We start from the raw sequence: 23,014 nt of genomic DNA, 5'->3' as shown, positions 1-23,014 counted from the left end.
TTCTCTCCATATTAATTAATTTAATTTATCACCAATTATCTTTTATAATAAAATTGTCCACCCAGAGTTCTTTGGGAGTGGGGCGGCCTATAAGCAATAAATAAATAAATAAATAAATAAATAAATAAATAAATAAATAAATAAATAAATAAATAAATAAATAAATAAATAAATAAATAAATAAATAATAAATTAATAAATTAATTAATTAATAAATAAATAAATAAATACCAATTCCCTTTTCACATTCGATCTACTGTTCTATTTTCCTCTAATCAATATACATCATCACCCTCAAATATTATATCAAAAATCTCTTTGTTTAATTAACGGTCCACAGTTAGATATGTCAAGTTCCTTATATCACTTTTTCTACTAAATCTGTTTGCCATAAATAATATGGATGTATATATATGTATGTCTTATTGATTTATTTATTTATTCATTCATTCATTCATTCATTCATTCATTCATTCGATTTTTTTATGCCGCCTTTCTCCTTAGACTCAGGGCAACTTACAACATGTTAGCATGTTTTTAACAGAGCCAGTATATTTCCCCCTTAATTACCACTGAACCATTTTACAATAAGCCTCCCATTTATTCATCTATCCAACAGAATTGGAAAAGACCTTGTAGGTCATCCAGTCTAACCCCCCCCCCCCCCACACACACACCAGTTGGAATTGCAATTGGAGCCCTCAACATAAGAGCAGATCTAGGCAATCTTCACAAACTGAAAACCGTCCTGAGGGGAGTCTGTGTTAATTGCCTGGATATTAGATATAATTTTCAGGTCTTATGTAGGTTATAATACATTAAACTCAAATCAGATGTCTTATCTTGATGTGTGAAGCCTGCTTTGTAACTTCCTCATATCTTTCGGTTCAAGATCATTCTTCAGATAAGATTATGTTGGAGACAATCAATGAACAGACCACACTAAATGCCAGTTTCACATTTAGAAGTAGAGTTTGATCTAATTTTGTTCTACTCCAAGCAAGAAAACCCAGTTGTTTATGATAAAAGCTGGAGAATGAAGGACAATGAGGCGGTTTCTATGTTAGACAGATTATTGATTGGATTTTAGAAAAATCAGATGGAAGAAGAGAAAAGAAATGAAATAAATTAGAGTAAAAGTAAGATGACACCAGAGAAAGTATGACTCTTATACAAAACAGCATTTTTAATTATTGGGATTATTGTCACCATACAAACTGATTGCTTTATCTCTTTGTTTATTTTCTATTGCCATTTTAGTATTCTCTGTATTTTAATTCCTGTATGATTAAAATTTTAGAACACATTTAAAACTTTTAATTTTTTTTTTACAAAAGCTGATTTAAATCTGATATATTCAAAACATTCTTATATTTGATTCAGCTATTGACATGGTTCACACTTTTTAAAAGTTATGGCTTGTTTAACCGTGGTCTATGGTGTTGTTCACATGATGTACTGAGCATAAACAAATCGATCTCTTTGTGTTTAGTGCTATACATGACTGCTTGGCTACATCCATGAATTTAGTTATATCATCAGTTTCATGCATTGTACCAGAAGAATTAAATTAATATTTCACTTACCTGAACATAATTATAAACAGAGACTGAACTCAGAATACCTGAGAGCACAGATGGTAAAAGCAGAATTATTTGTTTTCTGGCTTTATTGCTTTGAAGGTGATGAAGGGCTCAAGTGTTGCTTGTTTGTATATTTGCCTCACCTAGCAGGTAACTGCAAATCTCCCTGGTGCTGCTTTCTTCTTTTGGATGAGATCATGAGATGTTCCATCAAGGGAATTTGATAGCCAACACAGATCCATGAGAATGATTTTCCAGGCTGTATAAGCTCCATCTCATAAAACAAGGAATCTCTAGAAATGAATTCTGCTTTCTGTGATGAATTTTCATCTACTCAAAATAAGCCTTTTAAATATAAAGAAGAAGTTATCAAGCAATTTTGGTTGAGATTTGAAATTCTGAAGAGGCAACTGGATTAAGCCAAATGAGGAGTGATGATGCATTCAACAAAAGCAACTTGTATGGTTTTATTTTTAATAAATGGATTTCTTAAGACTTAAATTTTACCGGTTTATAATTTGGAAATTAGAAAAATAAAGCAGGGGAGAATTTATCAGGTTTTTTCAGGTAGCAAAAGAACACATTTGCCACAATCCAGCATTTTATAAATCTTAAAACCTTTGTGCTAAATTGATTCTGATAATAGTGGCTATGGATTTGGAATGGTGATTTTTCAAATAAATGCCATTTCTAAAAAAAGCGTTATGACCTTTATTTATTTATTTATTTATTTATTTATTTATTTATTTTATTAGATTTGTATGTCGCCCCCCTCCGAAGACTCGGGGCGGCTAACAACAATAAAAAAGACAATGTAACAAATCTAATATATTAAAAAATAATCTTAAAAAACTCAATTTAAGAGACCAATCATACAAACAAGCATACCATGTATAAATTCTATAAGCCTAGGGGAAAGGGAAAAAAATTCAATTCCCCCATGTCTGATGACAGAGGTGGGTTTTAAGGAGCTTGCGAAAGGAAAGGAGGGAGGGGGGAACTCTGATATCTGGGGGGAGCTGGTTCCAGAGGGTCGGGGCCACCACAGCTCTTCCCCTGGATCCCGCCAAATGACATTGTTTAGTCGACGGGACCCGGAGAAGACCAACTCTGTGGGACCTAACCGGTCGCTGGGATTCGTGCGGCAGAAGGCGGTCCCAGAGATATTCTGGTCCGATGCCATGAAGGGCTTTATAGGTCATAACCAACACTTTGAATTGTGACCGGAAATTGATCGGCAACCAATGCAGACTGCGTAGTGTTGGTGTAACATGGGCATGCCTTGGGAAGCCCATGATTACTCTTGCAGCTGCATTCTGCACGATCTGAAGTTTCCGAACACTTTTCAAAGGTAGCCCCATGTAGAGAGCATTACAGTAGTCGAACCTCGAGGTGATGAGGGCATGAGTGACTGTGAGCAGTGATAGGGCGGCAACTGGTGCACCAGGCGAACCTGGGCAAACGCCCCCCTCGCCACAGCTGAAAGATGTTTCTCTAATGTGAGCTGTGGGTCGAGGAGGATGCCCAAGTTGCGGACCCTCTCTGAGGGGGTCAATAATTCTCCCCCCCCCAGGGTTATGGACGGACAGATGGAATTGTCCTTGGGAGGCAGAACCCACAGCCACTCCGTCTTATCCGGGTTGAGCTTGAGTCTGTTGACACCCATCCAGACCCCAACAGCCTCCAGGCACCGTCACATCACTTCCACTGCTTCGTTGACTGGACATTTGCCTTTTTGTTTAAATTTGAGGTCTTATATGTGTCTATTGAAAAGTAAATCCCATTAGACATAATTGGATTTGTTCTCTGATCATTAGGCATATGTGTAGACACGCATAACATACAGTAAATCTATCCCTGCTAAATTGTTATTCCCAATGAATGTAGCAAAATAGAAAGGAAAAAACAAAGTGCTTTTGTCAATAGAAAAGGTTTCTGAATTCAGACAAATCAGTAAAAAAACCCAAGGCACTAGGAATTATATCATATCATTTTATTGCTCAGATTCAGATGTGATGCACATATTGTAAAAGCTCATGATTTTTTTCCCTAATCAACCTACAGATATAGAAATTATGCCCTTCTTTATAATATAATCACAGCAGAAGCCTGTCCTTCCCTCAATACTAAAGATCTTCGCAAAGAAGGATAAGACAGAATAGATCACACTAACAAATAATCAGGATATCAAAAACTACGGGAAGTTTACTATCTCTGGAACCACACCTGATTTGGCCCCTGGGTGGTTAAAAAAACCCCTGCTATGACAGAGGTGCAAATTCAAACCCTTCTGATTTAAAGCTACACAACCTGCACTCCACTAACTACCAGATTTTAGCAAAGATTTGTGGTTTTCTATACTGTACTTACAGGCTGTCACCAGCTGGATTTTTGAGGTCAAGATCTGATGGTCATACTCTGATTGCTTATACATCTATCAGAACTAAGAAGAAAGTTTACTCAAAAATGTACATGCCATTATTAAAAGCAAGCCAAGAGATTCAAGCCCTTTAATCTAATTTAGCTGCTGATTTAATTAGGCCCATAACAAAAAACAGGCCAATGAGGATTAAGAGGCAAGCATTCTAAAGGATTGGATAGCATACAATCGAGAGATGTTCCTGGAGCTATAGCAGATACTGTGCAGCTGATTGGCTAATAAATAGATCGGTCTGGGTGCATTTTCAGCAATCCTGTTCATTTCATTAAATTTATTTTTGTCTCAGGTGCATCACCCACTGCTTTGCAAGTAGCACAAACAAAATACATATGTACTTGCTGGTAGCTAACGTAAAGGAAAGAAGGAAAACAAAATGCAAGCAGATGTGATTGTATCATCACAGTAATAGCTTCTTAATCGTGTAGTGTATCATAGAATTGGGTCAGTACTGCTGTTGGGTGAAGAAGGGCAGAGTACCGGAGAGAGTACCAATCAGTATAATGATTCACTTAGTCACTGTGAAAGAACACTTTCGAAGGAGTAGGATGAAAAGGCTACTGAAGCTATGGAATATTGGTACTAGAGAAGACTCTTAAGAATACCATGAAGAGCCATGAACTCAAATAATTTATTTATTGTTAGAGTTGGAAGGGACCATGCGGGTCATCAAGTCCAACCCCTTGCCTAAGCAGGAACCCTATAGCATCCCAGCCAAATGGCAGTTCAATTTCCTCTTTAAAATGTCCATAGTATTGGAGTTCACAACGTCCGCTGGTAGGTTGTTCCACTGGTTGATCGTTCTGACCATCAGGAAGTTCTTCCTTATTTCCAGGTTGAATCTCTCCTTGGTCAGCTTCCAGCCGTTGTTCCTCATCCAGCCCTTCGGTGCCCTGGAGAATAAAGTGATCCCCTCCTCTCTGAGGCAACCCCTCGTAAACCTGTAGACTGCTATCATGTCCGCTCTGGCCCTCCTTTTCTCTAGGCTGATCCATGCCCAGTTCCTGCAGTGTCTCTTCGTAAGTCTTGGTTTTGTAGACCCCTGATCATTTTGGTTGCTCTTTTCTGCACCTTCTCCAGAGTTTCAATGTCTTTTTTGAAGTGTGGTGACCAGAACTGAACACAGTACTCCAGGTGTAGTCTGACCAGGTTGTAGTAGAGTGGTATTAAGACTTCCCTGGTCTTGGAGTGTATTCCCCTGTTGATGCAGCTTAGGATTGTATTGGCTTTTTTGGCTGCTGCTGCACATTGTTGGCTCATGTTTAGTTGATAAACAATTAAAATTCTCACTCAACAAGGAAAGGTGGAAGGGAAGGAAGAGGCTGCCCAGAAGGTAGGTAAATATACCCTTTTACACTGGCAATGGAAGTGTAAATTATTCCCAGACTGGGAATCATTCATCCTAGAAAAGTTCTTTTAATGTGATTGCCAAGAGTGAATATATTGACTATTGACTGAGCACTCCATGACACACAACTCTGGGCACTACAACTGTCATAAATGTCAGTCAGATGTCAAGTATCTGAATGTAAATCACATGACCATGGGGATACTTCAGCAATTGTAAGAGTGAAAAATGGTCATGTCACTTTTTTCAATGCCATTGCAACTTTGAACGGCACTAAACGAACTGTTGTAAGTCAAAGACTAGTTGTATACATTTATAGGAAGACTACCTTGCTCCTATTGCTTTTGCTTGCTACCACCAGGAATAGTAGAGAGAGCATGCTCCAGGCTTCTTGTTCTCTTGCTGTCATCTTGTTGGGCGCTGGAATGATGCCTTCTCATTGGCAGCACCTGCCTTGTGGAACAGCATCCACCGAGAGATCTGGATGACCCATCCCTGTTAGCCTTTTACAAGGCATTGAAGACATGGCTGACCTTGCCGACATTCAAGCATTTGAGTCAGGGGGGATGTGAGCTCTGCTGCCATGGCCAGTTAATTGTTTAATGTTGGGCATGGGGAATGGGGGGGGGGGCGTTATACTGTAAGGAGAAGGTGTTTTGAATATTGTAATCTGCCCAGAATAATTTGGCTGTTTACATGATTATATAATAATATAACAATACATATATATTCTTATCTAAATCGTTTAAATAAATAAAATCAGAATGAGCACTTCTAGATAGAAAATACTAAAATACCACCAATAAGAGCCATGGTGATACAGTGGTTTGAATGCAATATTGCAGGTTAATTCAGTTCACAGCCAGAAGTTCAATCTTCACTGATTCAAGGTTGACTCAGCCTTCCATCCTCAATTAAATGAGGACCCAGATTGTTGGGGGCTATGCTGACTCTGTAAACCCTTTAGAGCACTATGAAGTGGTATGTAAATTGAAATCCTTTTGCTACTGCTGTTATAATCCTCATGGCAAAAGGGCAATTATAATCCAAAAGGCAAAAGCATATTCACAATAAATATATACTTGTCAGACCAATCATTATTGTAAAGATATATTTTACAAGGTTGTGTCCTTGGGAATGGGCTCTGCAGTTTCATGGGATTTGGGTGTGTGTGTGAAATCTAGATGACAGTTATGATTATGTGATTGAAGCTCCATCTGTTTTTCATGTGTGTGTTTTTATATGCAAACACATAAAACCAGCCAGAACCTCAATCACATCCCTGCAGTTCCCATCTTAATTTTTTTTAATGCCACACCCTGCGGATAGCCTTGGAAGATTATAGCTAGTTATACAAGGAGAGCTATTATTTTTCCTCCCACATTTTATAGACCCAAATTCTACACCATATGGTTTTGATTTCAAAGTTATCCTTTAGTGATATGAGAATGATAAACCAGCCACTTAACGGAATGGAAAAAAGGAGGACAGTGGGATTTCTCAAAATAATTTTAATGCCTTCCTTAAACATTTACAGCTTTCTGTGCTGTTCTGTTTATTTATCATTGAATTACATGAAACATTTGTATGTAACAATGAGCTGGAGAGAAAGTCTGAATATAAAAATATTGAAGTCCCCGAGGCAGAAAATAAAAAAGGAAATGAAAATGCTTTCAGAATTGCCAGTTCCATATTCCTGCATAATCTGCTGTTATGTACAGCAAAACTCTTGAATCTTAAAGAAAAAAGTCTATGTGCACTGTTTACATACACAACAATCAAAATGTTCATCTGGAGTAAGAGATTGCAAAATTGGATGCCTAGCTGAAGCTGTGTATTTACTTATGAAAGAAAGACATACTCACTCTAGGGATTGCATATATGTATGCACACCCATGGACTTGTATTCCTGTAGATGAGCAACAGACTTTCTTCAAACTTCATGCTCAACAATAGGACTGACAGTGTAACCAGACAGCAGGAACCAATCAGAAGGGACAGCTCCAGCCTATAAAAACCACGACCCAAGCAACAGCCTGAGTCAATTCATCAGCATACAGATTTAGCACCTGACTTCTACCTGCATCCAAAAAGATACCCACCTTTTTCAATTTTGCATTTATATGCCAATGCTTATTTTAGGTCAATTTCTACTAGGATTATTCTTTGCATTTTAAATATTTATTTCTATAAATAATTATTAATAAGGCTGATTAGAAAAAAGAATTTTGCACTGAGACATGGAGAAATGAGGTCAGTATGGAATTACTGAAGAAACAAAGAAAGGAGAAACTGTATTATTTCAAGAAAAAGCTTATCTTAAAGGATGGGTAAGAAGTGAAAAATGAAAATTAATCAAGTCATGTTGTGTAGTCAATATTCAATTTGGAGATCTGTAGGTTTTCTGGAACCATGAACATGCTGTTTAGAAATAATTGTACTGCTAATTAAATCTGAAAAAATAAAGTAGTGAAATATTAACAGCATGGTCAGTAAAAAAGAAAAGAATGGACCAAGAACGAGAAGTTAATCAGATCTATGCAGTTTAGCTCAAAATGTTCTATTGCTATTATACTACCAGTTTGTTCTAATTTTAAGAAAGAGAAAAATAGCTTCTCAGCTGCCTAGACAGACTGCTGAAAAATCATCAAACATCTAAGAACCTTAAGCAATGGAGAGGAATACTACATATTTTAGGAGCTTCTTAGAAGTCTCTCTGCTGGAAAACATCAAGCCACTGGGTGGGGACCGCAACCTGTCTATCCTTCACACCCGAGATGAAGAACTTGCTAAGGTTGAGATTGGGATTTTGGCTGCTATCTTGGTGGTGACCGTGGTGGGAAACCTGGGTATCCTTCTAGCCATGTATCGCCTTCGGAAGAAGATGAGCCGGATGCACCTTTTCATTCTTCACCTGGGACTCTCAGACCTTGGGGTGGCCCTCTTCCAGGTATTTCCCCAGATGATTTGGGAAATGACCTATCGTTTCCAGGGTCCTGATCCACTCTGCAAGGTTGTCAAGTACCTGCAGGTGCTAAGCATGTTTGCTTCCACATACATGCTCATTGCCATGACGCTGGATCGCTACATGGCTGTGTGCTACCCACTGCGTACTCTGCGGCAGCCAACCTGCCAGGCATATCTAATGATTGGAGTCACTTGGCTACTAAGTTGCTTGCTTAGCATACCTCAACTCTTCATCTTCTCAGTAAGGGAGATCCGCCAAGGTTCTGGTCTGCTGGATTGCTGGGCAGAGTTCAAATACCCATGGGGCGCAAAGGTGTACATTACATGGATGACTTTGTGTGTCTTTGTACTGCCAGTGGTTATCCTCTCCGTTTGTTATGGCCTGATCTGTCACAAGATCTGCAAGAATCTTAGAGGAAAGACCCAAAGATGTGGTCTCTCTACAGCAGATGCTATCTCATACACAGCCACTGATCACAATGGAGCAGAAGGGTGCCATTCTGGCTCTCGGGTTAGCAGTGTGCGTACCATCTCTCGTGCCAAAATCCGCACTGTAAAGATGACTTTTGTCATAGTGATAGCCTATGTTGCTTGTTGGGCACCTTTCTTCAGCGTACAGATGTGGTCAGTGTGGGATAAGGATGCACCCAATGATGGTGAGTCACTTTTAATTGGAGGGATGGGGTACCAGTTTGAGAAGTTCAGTCTGCTCCCAGATTCATAGATTGGTTGCACTGATTTGTAGCCAATGCAATTACTGGATTTCAGTCAGGATTTTTGTTTATGTCAAGTACATATTGGTAGTACTGTATACTGTTTATAACACTGTTTATATATATGAGATTGGTACTAGTAAGAGAGAGACTTAGGACTTAGTGACGGTAGGCATGCTGGTTTTGGATTTTGGATGGAACAACTATGGTTTTTATTCCATCCAATTCCATCTAAGCAGAAAAGGAAATTAGGACAGATTTTTTAAAAAAATACAATATATTTATTCATTTATTTATTTTATTTATTAAATTTGTATGCTGCCCCTCTCCACAGACTCTATCACATTTGCTATTATATAAACTTTACCCATCTATTCCATGTTTAAAAAGTGAAGAGAAGTACTTTTAGACGCTATCTAGCTATCTTGCATTATCTTGGTCCTGTAAATACTAAGTGCTTCCACTGTCACAAATATCCACACAATAATATCTATTGTAATGTTTGCGCTGCTCTACATGTGAAGGCAGAGTGAAATTTCTTTGAACTGAAAGAAAATTCCAGGTAAGTTGATTTTGTTCCTTTGAGGTTGTTTTTTTTCTTCTTAAAAATTACATATTTTAATATTACTACAAAATATACCTATAAATTATGCCTTTGAAATAATTACAGGCTAGAGGAAAAAGTGTTTTTTGTAATCTAGTTAATAACATATATCTATTACAAATATGTATAAGTATGTATCTACAATTGTACATGCAGTTACAATGGCATTTAGATCAGAATCTATTTCTAAACAAGGTAGTTATTCTTGATTCTTGATTGCATTCTTGATTGGCATTTTTTTTTGCCATGTTAGTTAAGTGAATTACTGCAGTTGTTAACTGAATCATTTGATTGTTAAGCGAATCCAACTTCGCCTTTTAACTTTACTTATCAGAAACCAGCTAGGATGCTGAACCCATCATAAATATATGCTGGTTGCCAAATATCCAAACTTTTATCATGTGACTATGGGGAATGTTGCAATGGTCATAAGTATGAGGACAAGTTTTAAGTTACTTTTTTCAGTGCCTGCAACTTCAAACGGTCACTAATTTAATGGCATATAAGTTAATTGTTTTCTTCTACTTTTTTATTTTTACACTGTTCATTTAAAAAGGTATCCTTATCTAGCTATTCTCTAGAATTCTGCATTCAATTGGGTTTATCTTTCTCTTTCTCCCTTGCCCTTTGCTTGCTGAGATTGGAGATCTACTATATCACATCAAACAGATGGCAAACACAAACTAGTGGGCTTTAAAACTGAAAGTGGGTAGTGACAATAATGCTGGGTAGGGTCCTTAATGTTTTCTGAATGTGTCTGTTTTCTTGCAGACGTTTCATTACCAAACTAGATAACATCATCAGTACCCAATGAGACACATTGTTAGTAAGATCTGCTTCATTGCAAATGCCAACTTCTTTAAACCAAAAATTGTTACAGTAATAATAGCCTGTGATACCTTTCATTATTTTGAACTGCAACAATTTGAGAAGCCCCTCATTGGTTTTTATATTAATATTCAGCATAACATACTGTAATGAGCAGCAGCTTCACCACAAGGCATGATTAGTACATCATTCTCTGGATGACGTACATAACTAAAATAAGTGCGCTTCATTTTAGCTCTCACACAAAGTATGAGAAATACTATGTAAAATAAAATATGAATCTCTGTTTATTATAATCTCTAAGTAATATCAATGTGATTTAAGCAATGTTCCCTGATTAAACAATCTTACTATTATTTAAGCTGATAGCAACGTTTTTAATAGAATAAATGTCAGTTCTTAAGATGTTAAAACTAGTGTGAAGGAGAATTATAGGAATATATTTTAAAATACTAACCCAGTCCATAGTAACGTGGCAAAATAATTGAACTATTGTTTTCAATCTTTAATTTTACCTTTCTCTACACATTGTACAGTTTTTTAATAGAATCATTGGAACACATCCCTTTATTGATTATGCATTGTTTGTATTTTTGGGGTTCTAAAAATATATGATTATTTCTGGGTGAGGCAACCTTTGAGTGACTGAGTACGACAGCATAGCCTGTGGGCTTCCTAGATAGCTGCAGGTGATCAAGACTCATGTGGGTCTGATTCAGTGAAGGGCTACCAACATTTTTACTACCACACTCTGGGCATGGCTTATGTTATGTAGGATGCTCTGCATTTTCTTTTAACTTTCAGTGCAAATTGGGTGCTTTGGGGCGGAACTCCATTTTCGCTACGCCACTGCGTTCCCCCCTGTCCCACCCCTTGTCTGATTATATTCATTTCAAATCATTTGGGGAGATTTGGGCTTATTGAAATGAAACTACGAGGCTCAATTATCTGATCATGTCTCTAATAAGTATGAAATATAATCAACATTGATATGGCATGTATATTTGCACACTATTATTATTCTGTATTTGGGGCATTTAAGACAGTTAATTCTTTTTAAAAGAAATAAAAATCACAATTATAAACAAGAACAAGGGGACACAATCTGAAGTTAGTTGGGGGAAGAATCAAAAGCAACATGAGAAAATATTATTTTACTGAAAGAGTAGTAGATCCTTGGAACAAACTTCCAACAACGTGGTTGGTAAATCCACAGTAACTGAATTTAAACATGCCTGGGATAAACATATATCCATCCTAAGATAAAATACAGGAAATAGTGTAAGGGCAGACTAGATGGACCATGAGGTCTTTTTCTGCCGTCAATCATCTATGTTTCTATAAACTAGTTCAACTTGAAAGTGCTTGGCTAATAAAGAAAAGGCTTGACTCACTTCCTAAAAACAGAATGGGAAGAGTTGAGCACAGAGTTGAGGGATAGGATGCCATACTTTGGGAGCAGGATAATTCTAATGTTATTTTTTAAAGGATCATGTTTATATGTTGATTACATGATCATTAACACAGGTGTATTTTTTACTCTATACACATGTGCCAAAATGCAATAACTTTATCCATGATATGCATATAATGAGGTATATGTACATTTAATCATTATACCACTGTTCTTATTATTATACCACTGTTCTTATTATGGTTGATACATATCGCTTTACTTCTCTCTTTGCTCCAGAATCAAGCAATGTGACTTTTACCATCACCATGTTGCTGGCCAGCCTCAGCAGCTGCTGTAATCCCTGGATTTACATGTTTTTCAGTGGGCATCTCTTTTATGGTGTCCTCCACTTTTTCAGCTGCTGCGGAAGTCTTCGTTCCAATCTTAGGAAGCAGCTGTCCAACGGCAGCCTCTGTAGCCGTAAAACAACTATCTTGAGCCATAGTCCGCAGAGCACTCCAGATCTGAATGCTGCTGGGATCCAGATGCAAGTGGGGAATATGAAAGAATTCTACCAACCTAATGAAGATACAGTGATTGATTCGGGGATACTTTAAAATAATGGAGCCATATAATGCCAATGAGTGATACTGTAATTGCATAATCAGTTGTTTTGAATCAAGCAGGAATAGTAGAATAATGTAGTAGCCCTATAGGATATGTGTGGTGACTATGAATCATAGCACACAATATATAACATAAATCAGGGCTGATTCATTTCTTTTAAAAGACACTGTTCTGAATTATAGTCTTGTCTCTGTTACAGGCAGTGCTATCTTGTCATTGATTGTACTAAACAGTTTATATGTTTTAAATTACATTTTACTTCAAATATCCAACTCTAATATCTAACTCTAATATATGAATGAATATATGAAGATAAGAATTACTTTTCGGGTCTTTCCTTTCTTCAATTACTTTTAAAACTTTAGCTTTCTTCTTGCTCACAAAATCCTACCTATGGTGCCTATACTAAAAAGATGCATTGATTAGTAGTAATTTAACTTATCTTTCTCAGATAATTAAGAAGAAAATAGTTAGCTTTGCTTCAGACTGCTTAGAATTGTATCAGGAATATTTCAGCTCCTTACATGTAAAGTAATGGTGTTAATAAATGTATACCACGCAACTAAAATGGTTTAAAACTGGTATCAATATTCCCTGAGGTAGACTACTACTGAAATAATGATTGTTAACTGTTCTTAAAGTCATAAATATCCTTAAGCTCAGTTTGGAACAAAAAAACACTAAGCATGAAATGACACGTTGGCAGCAAAGCTATTGGCTACAAAAGCACCTTGAGTATGAAAGGTAACTATTAGGTTTAAAAAGACCATTTTCTGCCACTGAACCACTGTCAAACTGCACACACTAATTATGAATTAATGAACTTTCAAATATCATTGCTTTTACTCACAGGCTATTAACTAAGCAGGTTATCAGCCATAAAGACAATTGATAGCATCTAATTTTTGGCATTTATTTTAATGAGCTGGAAGCTTATTGGTACTTCTGACTAGTAGTCTCTACTTACGAACTTTTCTAGATAAGAACTGGGTGTTCAAGGGGTTTTTTGCCTCTTCTCAAGAATCATTTTCCACTTACAAACCTGAGCCTCCGAAACTGTAACCAGAAAAGGTAGGGAGAAGCCTCTGTGGGGCCACTCTAGGAATCATTTGGGAAGAAACAGGGATGGAAAAGGCAGGGAGAAGCCTCCGTAAGACCTCTCTAGGAATTTCCTGGGAGGAAACAGGGCCAGAAAAGGCGGGGAGAAGCCTCCTTGTGGCCTCTCTAGGAATCTCCTGGGAGGAAACAGTGCCGGAAAAGGCAGGGAGAAGCCTCCATGAGGCCTCTCTAGGAATCTCCTGGGAAGAAACAGGGTCTCCATCCTCCTGTGGTTTCCCCAATCACATACATTATTTGCTTTTACATTGATTCCTATGGGAAAAATTGTTTCTTCTTACAAACTTTTCTACTGGTCACGGAACGAATTAAGTTCGTAAGTAGAGGTGCCACTATACCAATTCACACCTCAGTTAAATCTGATTGAACAATGTTTTCTTTAAGAAGCTGTGCATCACTTTCTACCTCTGGAGTTTAGCATCCTAAAATTGCTGAGCTTCTCGTACAAAAGTGTCAAACTTGATCATGTCACATAACGTATTGTGATGTATCACAATATTTTTTGCTTTTATGGAGCTGGGGTGGGCGTCATCTGCACGTGACATATCCAGCCCACGGGCCGCCAGTTTGATAGGTATGTCCTAGTAGAACTTTTCCCAGCCTGGTGTGCTCCAGGTGTGTCAGCTGCACCACCTAGGAAATCTGGGAACTGTCATCTCAAGAGGCAATGGGTGGAAACTAATCAAGGAAAGAAGCAACTTAGAATTAAGGAGAATTTTCCTGACAGAAACAATTAGTCAGTGGAACAGCTTGCCTCCAGAAGTTGTGAATGCTCCAACAGTGGAAATTTTTAAAATGTTGGATAACAATTTGTCTGAAGTGGTGTGGGGTTTCCTGCCTGAGCAGGGGGTTGGACTTGAAGACCTCCAAGGTACCTTCCAACTCTGTTATTCTAGTCTATTCTGCTTCCTATCTTCTTTACCAGAGATAATAGAAGAACCTGGGATAGCGAGGAAGAGAGAGAGAGCATGTTGAAGGTAATGATAATTTAACATCTTGAGGGGAAACAGAGAATTAATATTGTCTTTGTAGCCCCCTACCCTATGATGTCACCAAACTGGATTGGTCGATGTTGGTCCATGGGCGTTGCCATCTCTTTTTTTGAATATTTTTTAATTGGTTTTTTTTTCTGGGTTTTTCCTTCTGGACATGTGCAGAAGCCAAGTTTCCAGCACTGTGTGTGCAGCGCCAGCTTGTTTTTGGCTTTTTAAAAACTTGTTTTTGCAAGTTTTCGGCAAGGTGGAACACATGCCTGACTGCTCCCTCCCTAAGCAACCTCAGATATTTTCAAGCTCATCTGGAGAGGTGATGGTAAGATCTGCACTTTGTGGGAGGAAACAGGGATGGAAAAGGCGGGGAGAAGCCTCCAAACTGCCCCATCCCCTGCCCCTGCCCCAGTAAACCAAGAAAAATGTTCCCATCAATTGTAGGCAGGAGACTGAAGTGTTGATGTGACCACCTCTTCCCGGCCTCTTTCTCTCTGCCAGTAGGGAAGCCAGGTTCAGTCCAAGGTACAGCTAGGAAGCATAGACTTGTTTACAGAGGTCAAGGTCAACAATTTCAGTGACCCAAATGTGGAAGACCAAATTTCCATTGCACCCACCTGACACCTTGGGACATGGTGATTGGATGGATGGTTCGGGGGGGGGGAGCTTTGGGGTTTCTTTATACAGTATATGCATCTTGCAGGCCTTTTGCCTCAGAACTTGCTTTCCTTTTGTTGCTATCACTTCTTGCCTAGTAAAAGTACTCATCTCTATGAAATGGGATTTTTTATTTGTTTATTTGTTTATTTGTTTATTTGTTTATTTGTTTATTTGTTTATTTGTTTATTTGTTTATTTGTTTATTTGTTTATTTGTTTATTTGTTTATTTGTTTATTTGTTTATTTGTTTATTTGTTTATTTGTTTATTTGTTTATTTGTTTATTTGTTTATTTGTTTATTTGTTTATTTGTTTATTTGTTTATTTGTTTATTTGTTTATTATTTATTATTTATTATTTATTATTTATTATTTATTATTTATTATTTATTATTTATTATTTATTATTTATTATTTATTATTTATTATTTATTATTTATTATTTATTATTTATTATTTATTATTTATTATTTATTATTTATTATTTATTACTTTTATTACTTTTATTACTTTTATTTATTACTTTTATTTATTACTTTTATTTATTACTTTTATTTATTATTATTGTTATTTATTAGATTTGTATGCCTCCCCTCTCCGTAGACTATTTATTATTTATTATTATTTATTATTTATTAATCTATTATCTATTTACTTATTTATTTATTTATTTATTTATTTATTTATTTATCTATTTATTTATCTATCTATTTATTTATTTATTCCAATACACAATAATACACAATGAAGGTAATAGAGGACACCTTCGAGGAAATAGAATTAGAGAAAGAATAGAAGAGGGAGTATAGGATAAAATAATCAATGAGAGAATAGAAGAAAGAAATAGGGATCGAAGAGAAGATATATGGGATATAGGAGAGACAATAGGACAGATGTCGGAAGGCACTCTAGTGCACTTATGCACACCCCTTAATTGGCGTTGGGGGGTTTCTTTCCTGGACTTTGAATAGAAACACACCTGACAGCTCTTTGCCAAGGTAGCATGCTAGGGCAGGGCAAAGCATGAGACATACGTATTTTGCAATGCTCAGGAATATGAACAATACACTTCTCTGACTCATTCAAACAGGTGTGTCTTTTGAACTGTTCCTGAGGCTTCTTGTAAAGCAAATTATATATGTATGTGTTTCTGTGCAGACACAACTAGGAACAGCTTTGGAGGCCGCTACAAGAGCTTTGCAAACCTTGTACTACATTAAAATCATTTCTGTCTAGCACTGTGCAGAGAACTGAATCTTAACACCAAATATTCTATTATATAAAATATAAACACATACTTTCTCTCACTAAGGGCTTTCCTTCTGCTGTTGCTAGTCTTTCATTAAGCTCCTTTCCACATTTTCATTCTTGAATCTATTCTTTCTAAAGTCCTTCACATAACAAGATTTCAAATACATTACGCTAAATACTTACCAATAGAAGAGACTATACATCTTAATGGGAGTCTTTAAAGTAAGCCTCCTCTACATTACAACAGATATTCTGTTTTTTAAACCTGAAGACTTCAATAAACAGGAAATTAGTTGTGTAGTGCCTCCTACTGCTCATGACTAATATAACATCTAAAGCGATATATAAAACACTCCACCCCACCCTTAAGGGCTGGCAATTTTGAGATCTCTAACATGAGGCCCAGACCAACAAAAATTATAAAACTGTGGGGCGCAAAATGTTTACTTCTTCCTAGAGAGGGCATAGCAGAAAATAATTGAGAAGCACCAGATTAGAGAACCTCCAAGATCCCTTCCAGGTCTATTCCAATTGGTTGAAAGTCCAATATAACGTATTTGACTACAATCAAATACATTTCTTTACATTCAAAAGCTCCAGCATGCTATGGTAGCTTTTCTACAACACTCCACCCCTATCATTCTTCAATTTATTATTTGTTTCTATAGGGTCAGGAATAGCTGAACACCTTTGGCTTCCTCAACTTGCTAAAGGAGAGAATTGTCAGAAAGACAGATTAGTTATTTTCTGAAACTATTATGCTTAGCAGAATTTGTCTCCCAATTGATGTCAGGTTAATGAAAGGCCTATATCACTATTATTACATGCCACTTTGAAAGATCTATGGTTTATTTCCAGAAAGCTTAACTTATATCTTCTTGATAGAGCAGGCAATCATAATAATAATCAATAGCAGTATCATTTTTATCCATTCCCTTTATTTTAACTCATATGTTTTTTGAGTATTATTACATTTACTCACTTTGATATCTTAGTGGATTTGCTACTTTAATCTGACCACAATGATCTATGCTCTGGTAACCCTTCCATTAGATTACTGTAATATCTCACATGCACATGTGCCCTTCAGGATGACTCACAAGCACCAACTACAGCAGAATTCAATTAATATGATTTCAACTGGTCTTACCAGTTTAAATCATTCCTGCCTTAGAAAAACATAGTTGTTTATTGCCTGAGCACAATTAAGCAACCTGGTGCTCTACAATTTAGATAGATTAATACTGCTTCCAGAATTGTTCAGATAGCATGACTGCTGGAAGTAACCAGGTTGGAATTTTAATTTAAAGATTCCAAACACCTCTTCAAAGGTTTTCCACTCAACAAGCCCCTTGTATTATCACAAATGAGTCCAATGAAGTTTCTTCTGAAATAACCTATTCTAACCTAGTTAGTCTAGTTCCTAATCGAACCCACATAATTCTGTAAAACACATTATGGAAGAAACATATAGACTTTTGACTAATACGTATTAGGTACATAACGGTAAAAAAATTGAGAATGTAATTTTATTATGTTATTCTACTGCACTAAAGAGTCCAAAAGTCAATGCTTTTCTTTTCTTTTCCCCCTACAATTTTTCCATTCCTTTTTTCTCCCTCCACCCTCATTTTTCCACTATTTTCATTTTCAATTATATTTTATACTTTGATAAGTTTAATAAAACTATAATTTCAGAAACATGGACAATTTTAGCCGAACCAAAAATCCTCTCCATTCTAATTTTGTTTAAGTTTCTGCAAGTTCTACCACCCAAAATCCAATAGGAGGAGCTACATAGAAAGCAAATATACTGCTCAAAAAAATAAAGGGAACACTCAAATAACAAATTCTAGATCTGAATGAATGAAATATTCTCATTGAATACTTTGTTCTGTACAAAGTTGAATGTGTACAACAGCATGTGAAATTGATTGTCAATCAGTGTTGCTTCCTAAGTGGACAGTTTGATTTAACAGAAGTTTGATTTACTTGAAGTTATATTCTGTTTTTTAAATGTTCCCTTTATTTTTTTGAACAGTGTAGTTTTACCCATGGAAAGTAACAGCTGGACTAAATCAAAGGAGATTCTTCTGAAATATATTCAGTAACATTTGTATCCTTCATTTATGAGCTTCTAGGATGAGATAGAGTGCACCTGCTGTGAATTTGCATTGAATTCATTGCAAATTGCAATACCCTGATTCCATTAATGAAATCTAGAAATATTTAGTTCTTCCCATTTCAAAGTAAAGCTGGTTCTATCCAGTATGAGCAAGGAATTATGCAACTGCTTGATCATTATAGGCACTCTGACAAAAGAAAGTTTAAACCCAATGTAATCTTTGAAAATATAACTTTCCAAAAACTATATCCCAAACTCAAAAAGCTGATTGAATAGTTTAATTTAGACACATCCCAACAGAGTGAGGTATATTAAAATTTGCTGAACTGCCTGATTACAAGAAGGTTGAAAAATAATATTTCACAGATATAATAGGCAAAATCTTCTAACTATGGAGCAAAGGAAATTAAGCTAGAGTAGTGAAAGAAGAAAATCCAAGTAGCATATAAATATCTTCTTTACAAACTAAAAATCAGTTTTCACACTGTATTAGGTTGCTGTGAGACAAGCAACCAAAACTCCTAATAGCTTTCCACCTTTTTTCAGGTGGCTTTCAAACAGAGAACAGAAAAAGAATATAATTTCCCTTCTCTTGCCTCCAAAGAAGGAAGTGTTCCATACATGAATGGGAAGTATGATAAAAGACATTTAGTGGAATAATGAAGTGAAAGAGGCATATAAGAAAATCTACTGCAAAGAATGAAGATGAGAGAAATGTTATATACGAAAAATACAGTTTCGAAGAATGTGGTCAAGAACAAAAAATAGTTGAGATTAAAGTAAGTAGACAAAATGCAGAGTAATTTGGAGAGAAATAAAAATTACCTTTGGAAATTTGTAAAAAATAATCGCCAATAGAGTCAATAAGATAAAAAAATAAAGGTGTTAAGATTTTTGGATATGAACTGAAGTAAAGAAATTCTGGAATGAATATTTGAGAAATTAGGAATTAATACAGATGCTATAAAGGATAAAAAGAAAATTGTGTCAGGGTTCCAAATAACATCCAAAACTAAATCAGAATCTGAGGCAAAGTATTCTTCAAAGTTTCAATTTATTAATGGAGCCATATTGGTACAGCTGGGTGAAACCTGAATCTGAAGTCCTCCAGGTTTCACCACCTAGTTGAAAGTTCAAGTCCTTGCCCCCACTCCCACAAATCTATCACATTGTCCAATCTTCATTTGCTATGCTGGCAGAGTTCACCCATCTCCAGTCAATGAAGCAGTGGAAGTGATGTGCCGGTGCCTGGAGGCTGTTGGGGCCTGGATGGGTGTCAACAAACTCAAACTCAACCCAGACAAGACGGAGTGGCTGTGGGTCTTGCCTCCCAAGAAGGACAATTCCATCTGTCCGTCCATTACCCTGGGGGGAGAACTATTGACCCCCTCAGAGAGGGTCCTCAACTTGGGCGTCCTCCTCGATCCACAGCTGACATTGGAACATCATCTTTCGGCTGTGGCGAGGAGGGCTTTTGGCCCAGGTTCGCCTGGTGCACCAGTTGTGGCCCTATTTGGACAGGGAGTCATTGCTCACAGTCACTCATGCCCTCATCACCTTGAGGTTCGATTACTGCAACGCTCTCTACATGGGGCTACCTTTGAAAAGTGTTTGGAAACTTCAGATCGTGCAGAATGCGGCCGCGAGAGCCATCGTGGGACTTCCTAGATTCGCCCACGTTTCTGCAACACTCCACGGCCTGCACTGGCTGCTGATCGGTTTCCGGTCACAATTCAAAGTGTTGGTCATGACCTTTAAAGCCCTACATGGCATTGGGCCAGAATACATCCGCACGAATCCCAGCGGCCGATAAGGTCCCACAGAGTTGGCCTTCTCTGGGTCCCATCGACCAAACAATGTCGTTTGGCGGGCCCCAGGGGAAGAGCCTTCTCTGTGGCGGCCCCGGCCCTCTGGAATCAACTCCCCCCCAGAGATTAGAACGACCCCCACCCACCTTGTCTTTCACAAATTACTCAAGACCAACCTTTGTCGCCAGGCATGGGGGAGTTAGGATATTCCTTCCCCTAGGCCATTACAAGTTATGTATGATATGTTTGTGTGTATGTTTGGTTTTTATAATAAGGGTTTTTAGTTGTTTTATTAAATTGGATTGTTACATGTTGTTTTTTATCATTGTTGTTAGCTGCCCCGAGTCTGCAGAGAGGGACGGCATACAAATCCAATAAATAAATAAATAAATAAATAAATAAATAAATAAATAAATAAATAAATAAATAAATAAATAAATAAATAAATAAATAAATAAATAAATAAATAAATAAATAAATAAATAAATAAATAAATAAATACATACATACATACATACATACATACATAAATAAATAAATAAATAAATAAATAAATAAATAATCTCTTTCCGTGCAGGTGCAGACAAAGGATGACCTTGGCTTTCTAGAAAGAACTTGTTATGGTCAATACTAACAATCTCATACAATTACCACTCCCATTTTTCCTACAGTAGAAAATGCATAGTAGAATAGTATAAAGTGTGGCACCCCAAAGATCCCAAATAAAATAACTTTGGCATGAAAAATTGATGAAGTACTAAACAATGCTTAAATATACTAAAGCTGCAAGTGCAGATGATGTAATTGAAGACATAAAATCTGAATGTCATCAATAAGATATATGACACACTATATAGGTTGCCAACATCTGGAAAGAGTAATGCTTCAGAAACAAAAATGTCCACGTTAATTATATTGGTGGGAGAGCCAATTTGTTGTAGTGGTTAAGACATCAGGCTGGAAATCAAGAGATTGTGTGTTCTATTTCTATTTTGTGCACAAGGCATTTGGGCTACCAAAAATTTTACTATCATACTGTGGGCATGGCTTATGCAGGATGCCCTGCATTTTCTTTCAACATCTTTCAATGCAAATTGGGTGCTCTGGGGTGGGCCTCCATTTTTGCTACCCTACTGCATTCCCCCTCCCCCGGTCCGGGCAGTAGCCCACCCCTGCATTTAGCTGACTTGAGACAAGATACTTGCTCTCAGCTCTAAGAAGCAGCAAATTCATCTGAAAAACCTCTGTAAAAACCTTACCAAGAAAAATGCAGGGCAATCACCAGGAGTCAAAAATTGACTTGAAGGAACACATGTATACAATCACGGGCGGAGGGGTGGGGAGAGAGATTTCATAGTGTTCTGTCGGGCTCTCTGGTAGAATCCTCCCAAAAATTCACAGGTACAAATGTCAGACACACACATGTTTGAAAATTCAAAACAATGTTCTTTATAATGAAAATTCACTTAACCTAAGCCCTCTTTTGGTATAGCAAAGAGCACTTGTCTCCAAACAAACTGGTAATTTGTACAAGACCCCTATCAGTTCTGTGATACTTAGCTTGCAGCTGTGAGGCAATTCACAGTCGTTCTTCTTTCACAAAGTGAAACACACTTTGCTCTGGTTTAGGTTCAAAGCGGGGGGAAATCAGCACACAAAAGGTCAAAGTCAGTAAAGCAGTCACGAAACACAATGATCAGATAATCCTCCACAATGGCCAAACCCACAGGCTGCTATTTATAGCAGCCTCACTAATTACCACAGGTGGCCTCATTTTCTTTGATAATAATCTCTCAGTTGTTGTTGCCTTTGCATTGCTCTCCACATGCGTGGCTGTATCATTAACTCTTGTTCTGAATCCAAGGAGGAGCTAGATAATTGATCTCCTTCTGAGCTGTCTGCCACACTCTCCTCCTCCCTGTCACTCATGTCTTCTTGGTCAGAGGAGCCTTCATCAGCAGATTCCACCGGGGGGGGGGGGGCAAAACAGGCCTGCAGCATATGGATGTCTCCCCCACATTCACAGTCCTTGGGGCAGGAGCTGGGCCAGAGCTAACCACAACGCATAGTATGAAAATATTTTGCATGGAAACAAATTAATATTTACCATCAAGACTCTTTCATTAAGATCTATGTCTTTTGAAAATGAACTGCATAATTTTCCTCTGTCAATATACTTTTGAATGGACTTCAGAACAAAAGGGTTACAGTGATCCCTCGTTTTTCGCTGGGGACGCATTCCAAGACCACCTGTGAAAAACGAATTTCCGTGCAGTAGAGGAAAGATATTTTTTTATGAATTTAACGAGTATTTGGAGTTTTAAAACCCACCCTTTGCATTAAAGAGTCATTTTATAATGTTTCTCAGCTGGAACTACATGTGATATCCTACCAGTTTCTTTAATGGAGTACAGTAGTACTGTAGAAGAATTTTATGAATTTTTAATGGTTTTAAAATTTTCAATGGATTTAATGGATTTAAGCTCCCTTTGAAAACCTGTAAAGTAGCAAAGGATGAACCACGAAGTAGCGAGCGATTACTGTATATTCAGTCCCATAAAGACAAAG

At 37.1% G+C, this 23,014-nt stretch overlaps 1 protein-coding gene across 1 annotated transcript; it reads left to right on the top strand.

Moving 5' to 3' along the window:
• The first annotated feature begins 8,039 nt into the window (after nt 1–8,039).
• AVPR1B (arginine vasopressin receptor 1B) lies at nt 8,040–12,537 on the top strand. The gene is made up of 2 exons (XM_070748908.1): nt 8,040–8,991; nt 12,174–12,537. The coding sequence occupies exons 1-2, from the start codon at nt 8,040–8,042 to the stop codon at nt 12,491–12,493; spliced, it is 1,272 nt and encodes a 423-aa protein (XP_070605009.1). The 3' UTR covers nt 12,494–12,537.
• Nucleotides 12,538–23,014: the final 10,477 nt, after the last annotated feature.

The sequence above is a fragment of the Erythrolamprus reginae genome, chromosome 3, assembly GCF_031021105.1.
Source record: "Erythrolamprus reginae isolate rEryReg1 chromosome 3, rEryReg1.hap1, whole genome shotgun sequence".
Lineage (NCBI taxonomy): Eukaryota > Metazoa > Chordata > Lepidosauria > Squamata > Dipsadidae > Erythrolamprus > Erythrolamprus reginae.
Note: the sequence above shows the minus strand (reverse complement) of the source record. Positions and strands in the feature narration are given on the sequence as shown.